Below are 16,960 nucleotides of genomic sequence, written 5' to 3'. Positions count from 1 at the left end.
CATATATGATTTGGTGTAAGGCGCGGCGCATTGGAATGAAGGGAGTTTCTACTGTTGTTAAATTCAAGCGATAAAGTGGTCAAGTGGTCAAGGTCACAGATGCAGTGGAAATGAGAGTAGATTGTGGATCCCTGCATGAACAGCTAACTGGCCCGTCTGGCCCAGGGCGTGGAGGAACGCCATTGATTTGTAGCATTGATATTATTGGTAACACCCAGCAGGGGAGAAACCAGGTCAAAGGAGGAATGTTGGGATGCGATGTGGCGTGACATTGCAGATTCACAAAATAATCTCCCAGCTGTTGATTAAAATCAAATGTAACCTCTATGTCTACTATTCAATGGCATTTTGGGATGTGAAATCATGCTCCCTTCTCTGCTGGAGTGCCCTTTTGATCTCATTCAAGAAAGTAGCTGCTGCAATCTGTTAATGGACATGCGTGTGATGTGCACCTGGCTCCATAGTTGGATAGAGGGCGCACTTGGCCCAAACGCCTGTTTTTCGCATGGGCAGCGCCATTGAGGGCTTTCACCGTTTTGAAGTAGTAATCTGGATGGGACTTTCTATGGATTAAGGAAGGATCAAAAAGCAAACATTCCATAACTCCAGGTGGCAGTAAATCACCAACCTTGGCTGTATACCTGTTCAGACCGCAGGTATAAAGCCAGATTTGATTTGGAGATCCATCCTGGCATGTCAACTAAGCTATCTGAAAATAAAATCTATATATTTTTGCAACCCAATAGAAACAAGTGAAGTTACAGTGCACGACAACAAACTGTAGGGTCATAACAAACATCCAAAGTAATAAACAGATTTTTCCGATTTTTCCAAGCCATCAATAGGTCAAGAAATTATCCAACGGAGGCAGTTCCTGCTGTGATTCTTGTACTGTTCTTCTCTTTCACAGAAGGAGCGGTCAAGAGGTGAAGGACTAGGTGAGACTCAAGCAGCTTCAAATTTGTCAACAGAAAAGTGTGTGTGTGTGGTGGTGGGGGGGGTGGTTCTTCTATCCTTGTGGGGACATGAAATCTCCAAAAGTCCCCACAAGGATAGTAGAACAAAGAAAATGTTCCCTTGTATGAACATTTCCCACATTCCCCATGAGGACAAAGGTTATTTTAAGCTTAATGGTTAGGGTTAGAATTAGGGTTAGGGTAAGAGGTTTAGGAGTTAGGTTAGGGTATGGGTTAAGGAAAATAGGTTTTGGAATGGAATCAATTTTAGGCTCCCATGAGCATAGAAGAACAAAATGTCTTCGTGTCAAACCAACATTTTCTTTCACTGATTATTTGTGGAGGCAATTTTGTAAAATAGTCCACTTCAGCCAGTCATTTTATTCTTAGCAGTCAGAAGGGGAGTCATTATTCAAAGATTTACAGTAGGCCACAGACAAAATATATGATGACAAAATATATATAACGAGATCAAAGGAACATCAAAAGGAACACGGCAAAAAAACACAATCTTCACAAAAGAGCGAACTTAAAAGCTGTGGCAATTCTTCATTGATTTCTGTGGAATGCAGTAGTTACCATAGCACAGTCCAAATAAAACGGTAACATATTTGCTAGATAACGGCTACCTGTTTGAACTTCATTGAAATCAATCACATTTTTTATTCCAAATATCTATCATTAGCAATGTTCTCTGGACATTGAGTATTATTTTCTGTTTTTAAATCAAACATGAACATTTTAGCAACAAAAACTTTCCCAAAATCAGACAAAATATCAACACAGAACATTGTCAGAATGTCCTTGGTGGTGAACTTGTTATTGCAGTAAGCCTAGGCCTGAGATGACATGCTAACTAAATGTACTATTAGTATATGCGGTTTCCAATACACACAACTGGGGAAATTCATTAGGTTCAAAACAGGAGCGACAACACAACTAAAAGGCTGACATGTGCAGTACATCATATCAAATGAAGAGGGTGATAGTGTTTTCCACACATTATTTTGGTTGACTTATATCAGGGTTTCCCAAAACTCGGTCCATCGGATCCTCAAAGGGTGAACGTTTTGGTTTTCGCCCTAGCACTAACCAGCTGATTCAAATAATCAACTAATCATCAAGCTTCGATCATTTGAATCAGCTGTGTAGTGTTAGGGCAAAAAAACTAAACGTGCACCTCTTGGAATCCAGAGGACCAAGTTTGGGAAACGCTGGGGACTTGTATATTTTTCTGTGCAATAATGATAGTGTCCATCTGGCATATTTCTTTGTCGTAGAGAAAAAGCAGAGAGACATGGATACTGAAAGAGGAAAATGTCCTGATATCCAGACAGGGGAAAGAAAGAAACACCTAGACACTCACGGCTGATCTTCATCACCTTCCAGCAGTGGAGGCTGCTGAGGGGAGGACGGCTCATAATAATGGCCGGAACGGAGTGAATGGAATGGCATCAAACACCTGGAAACCATGGAAACGATGTGTTTGTTGTATTCGATACCATTCCACTGATTCCGCTCCAGTCATTACCACAAGCCCGTTCTCCCCAAATAAGGTGCCACCAAACACTAGCAACCTGCAAACAACTCACATGAATTGAAGTCAAAAACACTGTAGTCTATGGACTGGTTGATACAGACAACACAACACAACAATCACAATAACATGACTCTGTGTGCCAAGAGCAGGCTTAAAAAATACAACTAAAAAAAAGGTTATTTTTCTACAAACATCATGTCACTTTATCAAAAACATCCTTCATTACTACATCTTTTGGTTCTCCAAATCATCCAATAAGGATGTAGAAAAAAATATATGGATATCGTCGAAACCATCCCATGAAATTGTCCTTCGGATGTCAAAGTTGCAACCTTACATTTTCAGGAAGTTCTAGCGAGGTCTCTCCACTCCAGTCTCGTTGCACTTGTGCTATTGGGTCCTTTGGTGAACGTGTCTTGCTGCTGAGTGGACAGAAAGCCCAAGGCCCGTATTCACAAAGCATCTCAGAGTAGAAGTGCTGATATAGGATCAGGTTCCTCCTGTAATGCTTTCTCATCTAAAAGGCAAAACTGATTCTAGATCAGCACTCCTACTCTGAGATGCTTAATGACTACGGGCCCTGGACACACAGAACTTTTAGTTGGTACAAGTGTTGATGTTCTTGCCATCGGCAGCGTCCTCCACTAGGGAGAGGTGGTAGTCGGTGGACAGGGTGAAGTGGGAGACGCAGCCCACCAGACCTCCACTGTACTGCCGGTTAGTGTGCAGAGCAATCTCCTTCATCCCCCCTAGACAGAGCAGAGACATCAGGCATTAAAGTTCTAATCCTACTCATCTTCATCATAATTACAATATGACATTTCTGACCATGACTACCCTTATCATCACAACCATTATCAACACCATCACCCAAATTGCCATCACTATCATCACGATAATTTTCTTTGTCATCATCGTCATCACCATCATAACCATTATCATCACAGTCATAACCATTATCATCACAGTCATAACCATTATCATCACAGTCATAACCATTATCATCACAGTCATAACCATTATCATCACAGTCATAACTATTACCATTGCTGTTATTGCTATCTTAACAATCATCATATCATGATGAACATAGGTTGTACTAGCTTACATTTAGTCTTCCAACCATCAGACAGACAGTGGAACCGCCAGACAGACAGACATTGGAACTGAGGAACCGCCAGACAGACATTGGAACTGAGGAACCACCAGACAGATAGACAGACATTGGAACTGAGGAACCGCCAGACAGACAGACAGACATTGGAACTGAGGAACCGCCAGACAGACAGACAGACATTGGAACTGAGGAACCGCCAGACAGACGGGCATTGGAACTGAGGAACCACCAGCCAGACAGACAGACAGACAGACAGACAGACAGACAGACAGACAGATGAAGCCTCTCTAAAACACAGACAGACAGACAGACAGACAGACAGACAGATGAAGCCTCTCTAAAACACAGACAGACAGACAGACAGACAGACAGACAGACAGACAGACAGACAGACAGATGAAGCCTCTCTAAAACACAGACAGACAGACAGACAGACAGACATTGGAACTGAGGAACCGCCAGACAGACGGACATTGGAACTGAGGAACCGCCAGACAGACAGACATTGGAACTGAGGAACCGCCAGACAGACAGACAGACATTGGAACTGAGGAACCGCCAGACAGACATTGGAACTGAGGAACCGCCAGAGAGACAGACATTGGAACTGATGAACCGCCAGACAGACATTGGAACTGATGAACCACCACCAGACAGACGACAGACAGACAGAGATTAGACCTGAGGAACCACCAGACAGACATTGGAACTGAGGAACTGCCAGACAGACATTGGAACGGAGGATGCAATGAGAATCCAGGAGACTATCCATGGAAGGGAATGGGAAAGGGGGATACCTAGTCAGTTGTACAACTGAATGTATTCAACTGAAATCTGTCTTCCGCATTTAACATAATGCCTCTAAATCAGAGAGTTGCGGGAGGCTGCCTTAAATCAACATCCACGTCATCGGCGCCAGGGAAACAGTAGGTTAACTGCCTTGCTCATAGGCAGAACAACAGATTTTTACCTCGTCAGCTCGGGGATTCGAAATAGCAACCTTTGGGTTACTGGCCCAACGCTCCTACCCGCCAGGCTACCTGCCACGGCTGCACCTACTTCACTGCCCAGTCACTTTTAATAGGGACTAATGATGATTTAGTGTAAACTACACAATAGTTTCTTAAAAATACGATGACATTGCACTTTGGATGAAATCTTAATCAGCGGGTCAATAGAGAATGGAGTTAGTGGAACTGTCAGCCGGGAGGCACAGAACTTTCAGAGGTGGAGTGACGCAATGTGCAACCCCAGGAATAATATAGGTGACTAAATAGCTGTGGTGGTGACATACCGACATACAAGACCCCGTTGACGTTCAGCTGTCTCATCTTCCCAGGTGACCTGCCAGTCTGGGCCCCATAGTCATCCACTGTCAGCTTCCCAGTCTGGCCATCCCTGAAGAACACACAACAACAGGAAGGACGTGCAACAGAATGACACACAACGAGAGAGAGGGGGGGGAGATGAATGGATGAGAGTTCCAGATAGGAAGAGTGTAATTACTTCTTTCATCTTTCTAATCCCCCCCCCCCCCCCCCCCTGACACTCATATAATGGATGTTAGCTCAATAAAATGGAGCTAAGCAGGTCATGAGAGAATCAATCCACTTGGACCCTAAGTCTGGATGTATTCTACATAGAGTAAGGGCTGTACATTGATGGGGTCTTGGTGTACAATACATGTACATTTACTGTCATTCCTGTCATTTACTGTCATTTCTCAGGTCTTTTTTGTGGCCCGTGATGCCGCTGTACACTGGCCTAGAGACTACATTGAGATACGCACATACATCAAGGCAGAGAAACACACACACACACACACATACATACACACACAGTTTTATGTCTATTTCCCAGACTTGTCTAAAGAAGTCCAATTGAAGCAATGAGACAGACCTCCCAATTCTTCCCAAATGTCTTAGACACTGCCTGATTCCATATGCACAAAATGTTACAACGGAATACAAGATCAAATGGGAGATTAATCTACAATGTCATACAAGTTTGCCACCTGCAATAAGACACATTATGTTGTATTCCCAGAAACCCTAGTAGAATGTAAGGCATTTTTCTTATTTTAATTTCCAAGTGAGAAGGCATTGAAAAGCACCTGACAGCCTTTACTCTGTGCCACCTGCCATCGCTGAAGGTTCCGTTGACGATCACATTGGCCACACCACTGCCCAGGTTATAGCTACAGACACAGGAAGACAACATTGGAATTAGCTACTGCTACAATCATCCCACAGCCAGGAATGAAACAATGCACATACGACAAGGCTCAACTCAAAGGGTTGGTTTCCCAGATGCCGATTATGCCTAGTCCTGGACCGACAAAATGGTGTACGGAGTCTACTTTTCAGTCTAATAGTAGTTCGAAGGCTTAAGCTGGGATTCATCCTTTTCGGGGCTATGCACCTTTTAAAGGCAATGTTCCCGCATTTGTGGAGAACGCATTCACGGTAAATGCTGCATATGTTAATCTCAATCGGAAATTACCTTTAAAATGCAAATTACGCTATATTGCGGATCTAACACGAATCGCAATCAATCCTGGCCTTAATCTGTATCCAGGAAACTGTCCCAAAGATACGGAAAGAAAAGGCTGGGCAATGTTTTTACCAGCCTGGTCCCAGACCTGTTTGTGCTGTCCTACCACATCATGACCAGAGGAGTTTTTTCTTCTGCTGGAAGCATTAGGGAAAGGGAAGGTGTGGACTAGAGGTCAACCGATTCTGATTTTTCAACGCCAATACCGATTATTGGAGGCCCAAAAAAGCAGATACCAATTAATCGGCTGATTTTTATATATATATTTGTAATAATGACAATTACAACAATAGTGAATGAACACTTATTTTTCCTTAATATAATACATAAATAAAAATACATTTAGTCTCAAATAAATAATGAAACATATTCAATTTGGTTTAAATAATGCAAAAACAAAGTGTTGGAGAAGAAAGTAAAAGTGCAATATGTGCCATGTAAGAAAGCTAACGTTTAAGTTCCTTGCTCAGAACATGAGAACATATGAAAGCTGGTGGTTCCTTTTAACATGAGTCTTCAGTATTCCCAGGTAAGAAGTTTTAGGTTGTAGTTATTATAGGAATTATAGGAATATTTCTCTCTATACCATTTGTATTTCATATACCTTTGACTATTGGATGTTCTTATAGGCACTATAGTATTGCCAGCCTAATCTCTGGGGAGTTGATAGGCTTGAAGTCATAAACAGCACTGCGCTTCAAGCATTGCAAAGAGCTGCTGGCAAACGCAGGAAAGTACTGTTTGAATGAATGCTTACGAGCCTGCTGCTGCCTACCACCGCTCAGTCAGACTGCTCTTTCAATATCAAATCCTAGACTTAATTATAATATAATAAACACACAGAAAAAATATGGTCAAATCCTGAAACTATCATTTCAAAAACAAAATGTTTATTCTTTCAGTGAAATACAGAACCGTTACGTATTTTATCAAACGGGTGGCATCCCTAAGTCTAAGTATTGCTGTTACATTGCACAACCTTCAATGTTATGTCATAATTATGTAAAATTCTGGCAAATTAATTACGGTCTTTTTGTTAGGAAGAAATGGTCTTCACATAGTTTGAAACGAGCCAGGCGGCCCAAACTGCTGCATATACCCTGACTCTGCTTGCACAGAACGCAAGAGAAGTGACACAATTTCCCTAGTTAATATTGCCTGCTAATATGAATTTTTTTAAACTAAATATGCAGGTTTAAAAATATATACTTGTGGTATTGATTTTAAGAAAGGTATTGATGTTTATGGTTAGGTACATTGGTGCAACGACAGTGCTTTTTTCGTGAATGTGGTTCTTAAATCATCACCCGTTTGGCGAAGTAGGCTGTGATTCGATGATAAATTAACAGGCACCGCATTGATTATTTGCCACGCAGGACAAGCTAGATAAACTAGTAATATCATCAACCATGTGTAGTTAACTAGTGATTATGTTAAGATTGATTATGTTTTTATAAGATAAGTTTAATGCTAGCTAGCAACTTACCTTGGCTCCTTGCTGCACTCGCATAACAGGTGGTCAGCCGGCCACGCAGTCTCCTTGTGGAGTGCAATGTAATCGGCCATAATCGGCATCCAAAAATGCAGATTACCGATTGTTATGAAAACTTGAAATCGGACCTAATTAATCGGCCATTAACCGGTCAACTTCTAGTGTGGACTCGAGTGATGTGTAACGTCAGGGGTTCACCATTAGGGAAAAGGGAAGGTGTGGTCGAGGGGTGTGTGAGGTCAGGGGTTCACCTGAAAATGAGTGCTCCATCCTGCAGTCCTAAAGACAGGAAGTCACTGTTGGGCCTCACTTGGCTGTCGCCTCGCCATAGCAACAGACCATCCTTCGCCGTGCTCTTAAAGCGCATAAACATGTTGGTCCTGACGCCCGAAACCCTGGGGTGGGAAACACACAGGATCTGTCAGCACAGAGTGGCACACGTATCACTTTCCTTAAAATCCCACAAACCCAGAGGGCTTTCTAGTTGACTGGGTTATACTCACATTGGCTGACTGTGTAGTGTACATCATCTGACTAAAGCTAATTACAGAAACTATGTCATGCAGTATAACTCAACTACTGCTGAAGTCATAGTATTTCTGTCTGAACCTAATGCTTCAGAAAATACTATTTTAGTGGTAGTGTTTTCTCTAAAGCACACGTACATGCACGCACGCACGCACACACACACACACACACGTAGACAAACCTTTTCAGGATTTCACGATTGTCGTATGTGAGGTAGCTGCGGCCAATGAATTGTGGAATCTCAATGGCTTCTGTGACAGCTGAAAAGAAAATAACATTTACACAATGTGGCCACTAGATGTCCTCCTAAGCATGGTACTAACTGAGGGGAACCGGGACACAACAAAGCTGCACAGGATAATGAACAGGGGTGTATTCATTAGTGCACACTGTAGCAAAATATTTTGCAACTGAACACGTTTTTCAACGAATTTGAGAGTTTCTGATTTACAAATTCATGAGTTCCTTCCTGGTTTTTGCCTGTTTGTTCTGTGTGGTTCCTAGTAAATATACCCTAGGTAAACAAAAAAAGTGTACAAACAGCATTATTAAAGTCTGATATGGTAGATGAACAGAGGTAGCCTAGTATTTACGAACATAATGGTGATAGAAAACTTACTGTTTAAACAGTAATTCCCACATTCTGCACAGCGAAAGCATAAAACAGATAAGATAACGGCTTAGGAGAGATTATGTTGTTCAAATATTTTACATACATTAAAATGTACATTTAAATGCAAAATATTCTCCACCAAAATGTTGAAAATCTACCTTGTCATACGGAATGTAGCCTACAGAGTATAACTTGTGAAAAATGTGGACGCGGGAACAATTTAATTTTCCGTCTCTCACCCTTCTGGCAGTGCCGGCCATCGTAGCCGAGAGAGCAGTCACACTCGTAGCCATCCCATTTGGGCCTGCAGGTGCCGCCGTTGGCACAGGGACTCTGCACACATGGGTGGGCTGCGTTCTCCACATTCACCCCCAGAGCAAAGTCCTTGGTCAGTGGGATGCTGCGGTCATTCAAAACCAGCTGACACAACAAGTAGAGGGGAGGGTGGGGAGGGGGCAGGTAGATGAGGAGAACGTTAAATGAACAATCATTGTATTGTTTCCTTCTCCTATACGAACAAATTAATGAATGAAGTACTGAATGAATTAACAAACAAATTAATAAATTAATGAATTGAGTTGACCATTGTAAAATATATGTCAACTTGCCACAGTACACACATTAAGAACAATCGAGGAGAAATATACACAAAAGTCAAAATACTGTGGTCAGATGGGCCATCCCAACACTTTAACATGTATTTGAAAAGCCAAATCAGTTGTGTTTGTGGGATATCTGGCTCTTCATCTGGCTCATTATCTGGCTCATTATCTGGCTCATTATCTGGCTCATTATCTGGCTCATTATCTGGCTCATTATCTGGCTCTTCATATGACTCTTCATATGACTCATTATCTGGCACTTCATCTGGCTCTTCATCTGGCTCTTCATCTGGCTCTTCATCTGGCTCTTCATCTGGCTCTTCATCTGGCTCTTCATCTGGCTCATTATCTGTCTCTTCATCTGTCTCTTCATCTGTCTCTTCATCTGGCTCTTCATCTGGCTCTTCATCTGGCTCTTCATATGACTCATTATCTGGCTCTTCATATGACTCATTATCTGGCTCATTATCTGGCTCATTATCTGGCTCATTATCTGGCTCATTATCTGGCTCATTATCTGGCTCATTATCTGGCTCATTATCTGACTCTTCATCTGACTCTTCATCTGACTCTTCATCTGACTCTTCATCTGACTCTTCATCTGACTCTTCATCTGACTCTTCATCTGACTCTTCATCTGACTCTTCATCTGACTCTTCATCTGACTCTTCATCTGACTCTTCATCTGACTCTTCATCTGACTCATTATTTACTAGGAACTCTGGGACACATGCAGTAAGAACCTAACAACTGGGCTGCGTTCAGTACGAGAACACATAATGCAACGTTCAATTAAAAACAGAAACAGGTGATGTTCTGAACGACCAGCTGGAAAAAAACGGGGAGGGGTTGGGTTGTGGCTTTGGGAACGCTGTCGGAATAGCCCCTGCCCTTTAAATACGTTCACTGGCTGCTTCAAGCCACACCTCGCCTCACCCACCAAACGGAGCAAACGTACCTCAAAGTCAAGAATGCTCAAGAAACGTGTCGTTCAGTACAAGACGTTACACAATGTAGCAAACATGTAATCGAACTGAACGGACCCCCGGAGAGACTGTGGCACCCTATTCCCCTACATAGCGCACTATCTTTGACCAGAGCCCTATGGGCCATTTGGGAAGCAGCCGGTGTGACAGGGCAGGAGGTACGGCTGTTTCAGCCCCTCAACCTGAGTCATCTATACAGAAACAGTACCTTCTGGATGGTGCCGCTGAAGGGGCGGAGCACGGCCGCGGCGCTCTTGGTTTTGTCATATTGTGGAACTCCGCCGATGTACAGAGGAGAGCTGCACTTGATCTGAGTGAAGGCTCCCTGGAGGAGGAGGAGTCACAGTACAGTCACAGTACAGTAGAGTCACAGTAGAGTAGAGTCACCATAGAATAGAGTTACAGTGTAGTAGAATTACAATAGAGTAGAGTTACAGTAGAGTCACAGTAGAGTAGAGTTACAGTAGAGTAGAGTCACAGTAGAGTCACAGTATTCACAGTAGAGTAGAGTCACAGTAGAGTAGAGTCACAGTAGAGTCACAGTATTCACAGTAGAGTAGAGTCACAGTAGAGTAGAGTCACAGTAGAGTCACAGTATTCACAGTAGAGTAGAGTCACAGTAGAGTGAAGTCACAGTAGAATTGTTCCTTACCATGCCTCCTGACCTAGGTAAACACTGTGCCCTAGAGTTTTTACCTGGTCAGGTTACATGGTCAAGTGTAGGGATGTTGTGGTGAACATATTACAGGAAGTTATGAGAAATGTAAAATTCAGGAAAAATCGGACAAGAAAAACGCAGTAAAATTCCACGTGAGCATTGAGTCACGGTAATCTCCTTTTATGCACTCTGGACACAGTGGCAGAATAAATTCAACCACACATTTGTTTCATTACAAAACCAGAGAGCAACATCTGTCCGGTGAAGTCAACAAAGCATATTGCATGTAACAAACAGTTACATGACCTACAGCATGGTCAAGCAAGGTAATGTTTCCCTACATTTTCGGACAACTAAACAACTATTGATTTAGAACCACAGAGAGTTACCACAAGTCGCAAAGAAAACAGGAGCTGCCTCCACTATTCCAGCACTATTTCAACATCATCTAATCTCCTCTGTTTAGTCTAATACAGTGACAACTAAAATATACCAAAAACGATTTAGTCCAATCAATGTAAGCTAAATATGATTTGGCTGTCCATGGTATTGATTTCTGTGAGTGTTTGTGTGTGTGTGCATGTATGTGAGAAAACATGTGGATTTACTCTACTTGCCAATGCCACCCTCCTCTTTCACGTTGCCTAAACAGTATATGACTATTTCATACAGTACACGCTATTACTTTTTGGTTGTCCTAGGTTACCTGGCTAAAATACTTGCTCGCTAGCTTAACTTCATGGGCAACGGCACGCCAGGCCAGCTAGTTAACATTAGCATACTAAGTCTAGCTACATATTGAACTTCCATCCTCTCAGGCCAGGGGCAAAACAATGTACGAATGTATGGTTGGATCAGATTCGCCGTTATAATCATTGGCCAGTACGGAGAATTAAGTACAACCACAAGTTCAAATCCCTATCTCCAAATGTAATGGCTAATTTAGGAAAGGGACGATTTTAGCTAGCTAGCCACCGGAGGACAACAACACAATGAGATGCAACAATTCAAAAACAATTCTGTCAATAATGACGTTTGGCTCATGATGTGATTGGTCTGAAGACAAATCCAAACTGGCTTCCCTTGACACTTTTTTTGTGTGCACCAGGACCATTCACAGCTGAGCTCACTCAGTTTAGCTGAACGCTGATTGGCTATTATTTTATATATTTCTTTATCAAGGGAGGCCAAATGCTCGCTGGCTTTCCTTCCATTCAATGCTATGGGCGGCAACAATGTTTTTGTGACTTTCTCAAATCATCAATAGCCTATAGTCGCATCATGCAGCCCATATATGTTTGATTTCTAAGACATTCTAAGGTTTGTATCATTCACAACTAATGTTGCCAAAGAAGTCTAAATCCAGTGTATAGGACCTGTTTCAAATGATCACTTACTAAACGTGCTAAACGTGTTCATGTTAATTAACGGTCAATTACCGTGAGACAGACGGTCTTTTGCGTGACAATAACCAGCTGACAAAATGTTTTCTGGAAATCCCAATCGAACAATTACTAGAATCAGGATAGAAAAGGAAGGACATCTGTAATTCTCCGACCAGAATTTCTGGAAAACCAGGGAATTTGGGGAAAGTTATTGGAAATGTCAAATCCTAGTCTAGTCCTGTACCTCAGCTATGCCCTCCATGGGCCTCTGGTTGTCCACCTGCAGGATGCCACTCTTGGCTGTACGAGAGACCCGCAGCTCATGCCATGCGCCTATACTGACCTGCTCCTCACTCCTACACACACACGCGCACACACGCACACAGAGACACACATACGCATGTACATAAACAGACAAAGACACACATTCGCACACAGACACAGACACACACAGACAGAAAAAGCATGGGTCAAACAGTCATCATTTCCTATCCATATGAACAAAGAGTTGCCAGCACAAGTCTACAGACACTACAAAACAGTCGTAACAAAGGCATATCTTCTAAACATAGATCTTTCAATGAAGCCTGTACCTAATGACAGACCCTCCAGAGCCACAGTCAAAGCGGAACTCCACGTATCCTTCCACCAGGTTGATGGCCAAGAAGTCCCGGCTGCTGGCGTCCTCGCTGTAGAGCAGCGTGCCGTCAGGACTGGCCGGCTGAAAGGTGATCTCAAACTCCATGAAGGACAGGTAACTGAGGAGGGACTGGGGCCAAGGGGCGCTGGCGTACGAAAACATGGTCTCGTTGAAGAGCGGCAGAGACAGCAGGAAACCTGGCAGTGGTTTGGGATAAAGTGACAGGTTTGGGATAGGGTGACAGGTTTGGGATAGAGTGACAGGTTTGGGATAGAGTGACAGGTTTGGGATAGAGTGACAGGTTTGGGATAGAGTGACAGGATTGGGATAGAGTGACAGGTTTGGGATAGAGTGACAGGTTTGGGATAGAGTGGCAGGTTTGGGATAGAGTGACAGGTTTGGGATAGAGTGACAGGTATGGTATAGAGGGACAGGTATGGGATAGAGTGACAGGTTTGGGATAGAGTGACAGGTTTGGGATAGGGTGACAGGTTTGAGATAGTGACAGGTATGGGATAGAGTGACAGGTATGGGATAGGGTTAGGGGAGAGGAGTTGGAAAATGTTTCAAAATCGAAACGCTGATCTATCTAAGTAGAATACAGGGTGTGGCTGATCTTTCTAAGTAGAATACAGGGTGTGGCTGATCTTTCTAAGTAGAATACAGGGTGTGGCTGATCTGTCTAAGTAGAATACAGGGTGTGTCTGATCTATCTAAGTAGAATACAGGGTGTGGCTGATCTATCTAAGTAGCATACAGGGTGTGTCTGATCTATCTAAGTAGAATACAGGGTGTGGCTGATCTGTCTAAGTAGAATACAGGGTGTGGCTGATCTATCTAAGTAGAATACAGGGTGTGGCTGATCTATCTAAGTAGAATACAGGGTGTGGCTGATCTTTCTAAGTAGAATACCAGATGTGGCTGATCTATATAAGTAGAATACAGGGTGTGGCTGATCTATCTAAGTAGAATACAGGGTGTGGCTGATCTATCTAAGTAGAATACAGGGTGTGGCTGATCTGTCTAAGTAGAATACAGGGTGTGGCTGATCTGTCTAAGTAGAATACAGGGTGTGGCTGATCTTTCTAAGTAGAATACAGGGTGTGGCTGATCTTTCTAAGTAGAATACAGGGTGTGGCTGATCTATCTAAGTAGAATACAGGGTGTGGCCGATCTATCTAAGTAGCATACAGGGTGTGGCTGATCTATCTAAGTAGAATACAGGGTGTGGCTGATCTTTCTAAGTAGAATACAGGGTGTGGCTGATCTATCTAAGTAGAATACAGGGTGTGGCTGATCTTTCTAAGTAGAATACATGGTGTGGCTGATCTATCTAAGTAGAATACAGGGTGTGGCTGATCTTTCTAAGTAGAATACAGGGTGTGGCTGATCTATCTAAGTAGAATACATGGTGTGGGTGATCTTTCTAAGTAGAATACAGGGTGTGGCTGATCTATCTAAGTAGAATACAGGGTGTGGCTGATCTTTCTAAGTAGAATACGTGGTGTGGCTGATCTTTCTAAGTAGAATACATGGTGTGGCTGATCTATCTAAGTAGAATACAGGGTGTGGCTGATCTTTCTAAGTAGAATACAGGGTGTGGCTGATCTTTCTAAGTAGAATACAGGGTGTGGCTGATCTATCTAAGTAGAATACAGGGTGTGGCTGATCTTTCTTAGTAGAATACATGGTGTGGCTGATCTTTCTAAGTAGAATACAGGGTGTGGCTGATCTGTCTAAGTAGAATACAGGGTGTGTCTGATCTATCTAAGTAGAATACAGGGTGTGGCTGATCTTTCTAAGTAGAATACATGGTGTGGCTGATCTTTCTAAGTAGAATACATGGTGTGGCTGATCTTTCTAAGTAGAATACATGGTGTGGCTGATCTTTCTAAGTAGAATACATGGTGTGGCTGATCTATCTAAGTAGAATACAGGGTGTGGCTGATCTATCTAAGTAGCACAAGAAAGAAACATTCTATGTCTGATGTCAAGTATGATTGAATGGGCAGAAGTCAGTATGTAATATCTACATTTATTCACAATTGGCATTATACAGTTTGTGTTGTAGAGAATTACAGTATGATGTATCCCAAATAGCACCCTATTCCCTACACAGTGCACTACTTTTGACCAGAGCCCTATGGGCCATTTGTGACGCAGACTAGAGGACAGAAAGATGACTCACTCTCTTCACAGAGCATGCCTCTGAAGCCCAGAGGGCACAGACAGATGTACCCATCCGCTCGGTTGGCAAAGCAGATCCCTCTGTTGTCGCAGGTGATCATCTCACACACACTGTCACTGCAGTCACCTGGAGAACAAACGGAAAGGAGACACACAGGCGCTGCAGGGTTTAAAGAAACAGTACACAACAACAACAACAAAAGGTGTCCACTGTTAATACAATCCTAAGAAATTGTGCAGTCAAGTTTTCACTTTCAGAACAAAGCTACATTTCTGATGATGTGTTTTGTGTTTTATGATGATGATGAACTCTCTCTTTAACTGCCCCAAACTCTAAATGAACTATCCCTTTAACTGCCCCAAACTCTAAATGAACTATCCCTTTAACTGCCCCAAACTCTAAATGAACAATCCCTTTAACTGCCCCAAACTCTAAATGAACTATCCCTTTAACTGCCCCCTAAGTCTAAATGAACTATCCCTTTAACTGCCCCCAACTCTAAATGAACTATCCCTTTAACTGCCCCCATCTCTAAATTAACTATGCATTTAACTGCCCCCTAAGTCTAAATGAACTATCCCTTTTACTGCCCCCTATCTCTAAATTAACTATGCATTTAACTGCCCCCATCTCTAAATTAACTATGCATTTAACTGCCCCCTAAGTCTAAATTAACTATCCCTTTTACTGCCCCCTATCTCTAAATTAACTATGCATTTAACTGCCCCCTAAGTCTAAATGAACTATCCCTTTAACTGCCCCCATCTCTAAATTAACTATGCATTTAACTGCCCCCTAAGTCTAAATGAACTATCCCTTTAACTGCCCCCATCTCTAAATTAACTATGCTTTTAACTGCCCCCTAAGTCTAAATGAACTATCCCTTTAACTGCCCCCATCTCTAAATTAACTATGCATTTAACTGCCCCCTAAGTCTAAATGAACTATCCCTTTTACTGCCCCCATCTCTAAATTAACTATGCATTTAACTGCCCCCTAAGTCTAAATGAACTATCCCTTTAACTGCCCCCTAACTCTAAATTAACCATCCCTTTAACTGCCCTCTAATTCTAAATGAACTATCCCTTTAACTGCCCCCTAACTCTAAATTAACTATCCCTTTAACTGCCCTCTAATTCTAAATGAACTATCCCTTTAACTGCCCTCTAACTCTAAATGAATTTACTTGTACAGCCAGACTTGACCAATAGATGGAATGTGGATGACACTACCACAGACGAAGAGCCAAGCGTAAGTGAAGTCTATTTTTTTCACTGCTGTCTATCCCTATTCTACATACCATCATTATGGGATGAGATGTGTATTTCATATCATCTTTCTTTGGACGAATCACCTCATTGATTTCACCTATGTGGTGCTACAGTGTGAGTTACCACTTTGACACAGGGTGAAAACCAGGGGTGCATCTCCCTCGTTCTGTCGACTCTCATCGACATTGACTGTCCATTCAACTCCACACCCGGTATAAATGCACTAATCAATATGGTGTCTGACTGTTGACCTACAGAAAGCCAGACAACTCTCCAGCTCAAATCTGACCTGGGGACAGATTCATTCCACAGACATGGCCAAAGACATGGGATGATGGACTACAGTACATCAGAATATTCATGGTAATTGGACAAAGTGACATTCTGTTCGAAGTGCTAGAACTAAAACTAGAGGTAAAAGACTACGATTA

General features: G+C 42.5%; 1 protein-coding gene across 1 annotated transcript in view; it reads right to left on the bottom strand.

The window, feature by feature from the left end:
• Positions 1-1,322: 1,322 nt before the first annotated feature.
• Positions 1,323-16,960, bottom strand: part of LOC129853047 (pikachurin) — a 41,093-nt gene continuing 25,455 nt past the window's right edge. The window contains exons 14-24 of the mRNA XM_055918696.1: positions 15,259-15,384; positions 13,024-13,267; positions 12,675-12,786; positions 10,596-10,712; positions 9,039-9,219; positions 8,806-8,829; positions 8,368-8,446; positions 7,910-8,053; positions 5,727-5,810; positions 4,908-5,011; positions 1,323-3,245 (exon numbers count right to left, since the gene is read on the bottom strand). Of these exons, the coding sequence (XP_055774671.1) occupies positions 3,094-3,245; positions 4,908-5,011; positions 5,727-5,810; positions 7,910-8,053; positions 8,368-8,446; positions 8,806-8,829; positions 9,039-9,219; positions 10,596-10,712; positions 12,675-12,786; positions 13,024-13,267; positions 15,259-15,384 (1,367 nt within the window). The 3' untranslated portion in view covers positions 1,323-3,093. The remainder of the gene's footprint in view (positions 3,246-4,907; positions 5,012-5,726; positions 5,811-7,909; positions 8,054-8,367; positions 8,447-8,805; positions 8,830-9,038; positions 9,220-10,595; positions 10,713-12,674; positions 12,787-13,023; positions 13,268-15,258; positions 15,385-16,960) is intronic.

This window comes from Salvelinus fontinalis, chromosome 4, assembly GCF_029448725.1.
Source record: "Salvelinus fontinalis isolate EN_2023a chromosome 4, ASM2944872v1, whole genome shotgun sequence".
Taxonomy (NCBI): Eukaryota; Metazoa; Chordata; class Actinopteri; order Salmoniformes; family Salmonidae; genus Salvelinus; species Salvelinus fontinalis.
The sequence above is the reverse complement of the archived record's forward strand: the minus strand, read 5'-3'. Positions and strand labels throughout refer to the sequence as shown.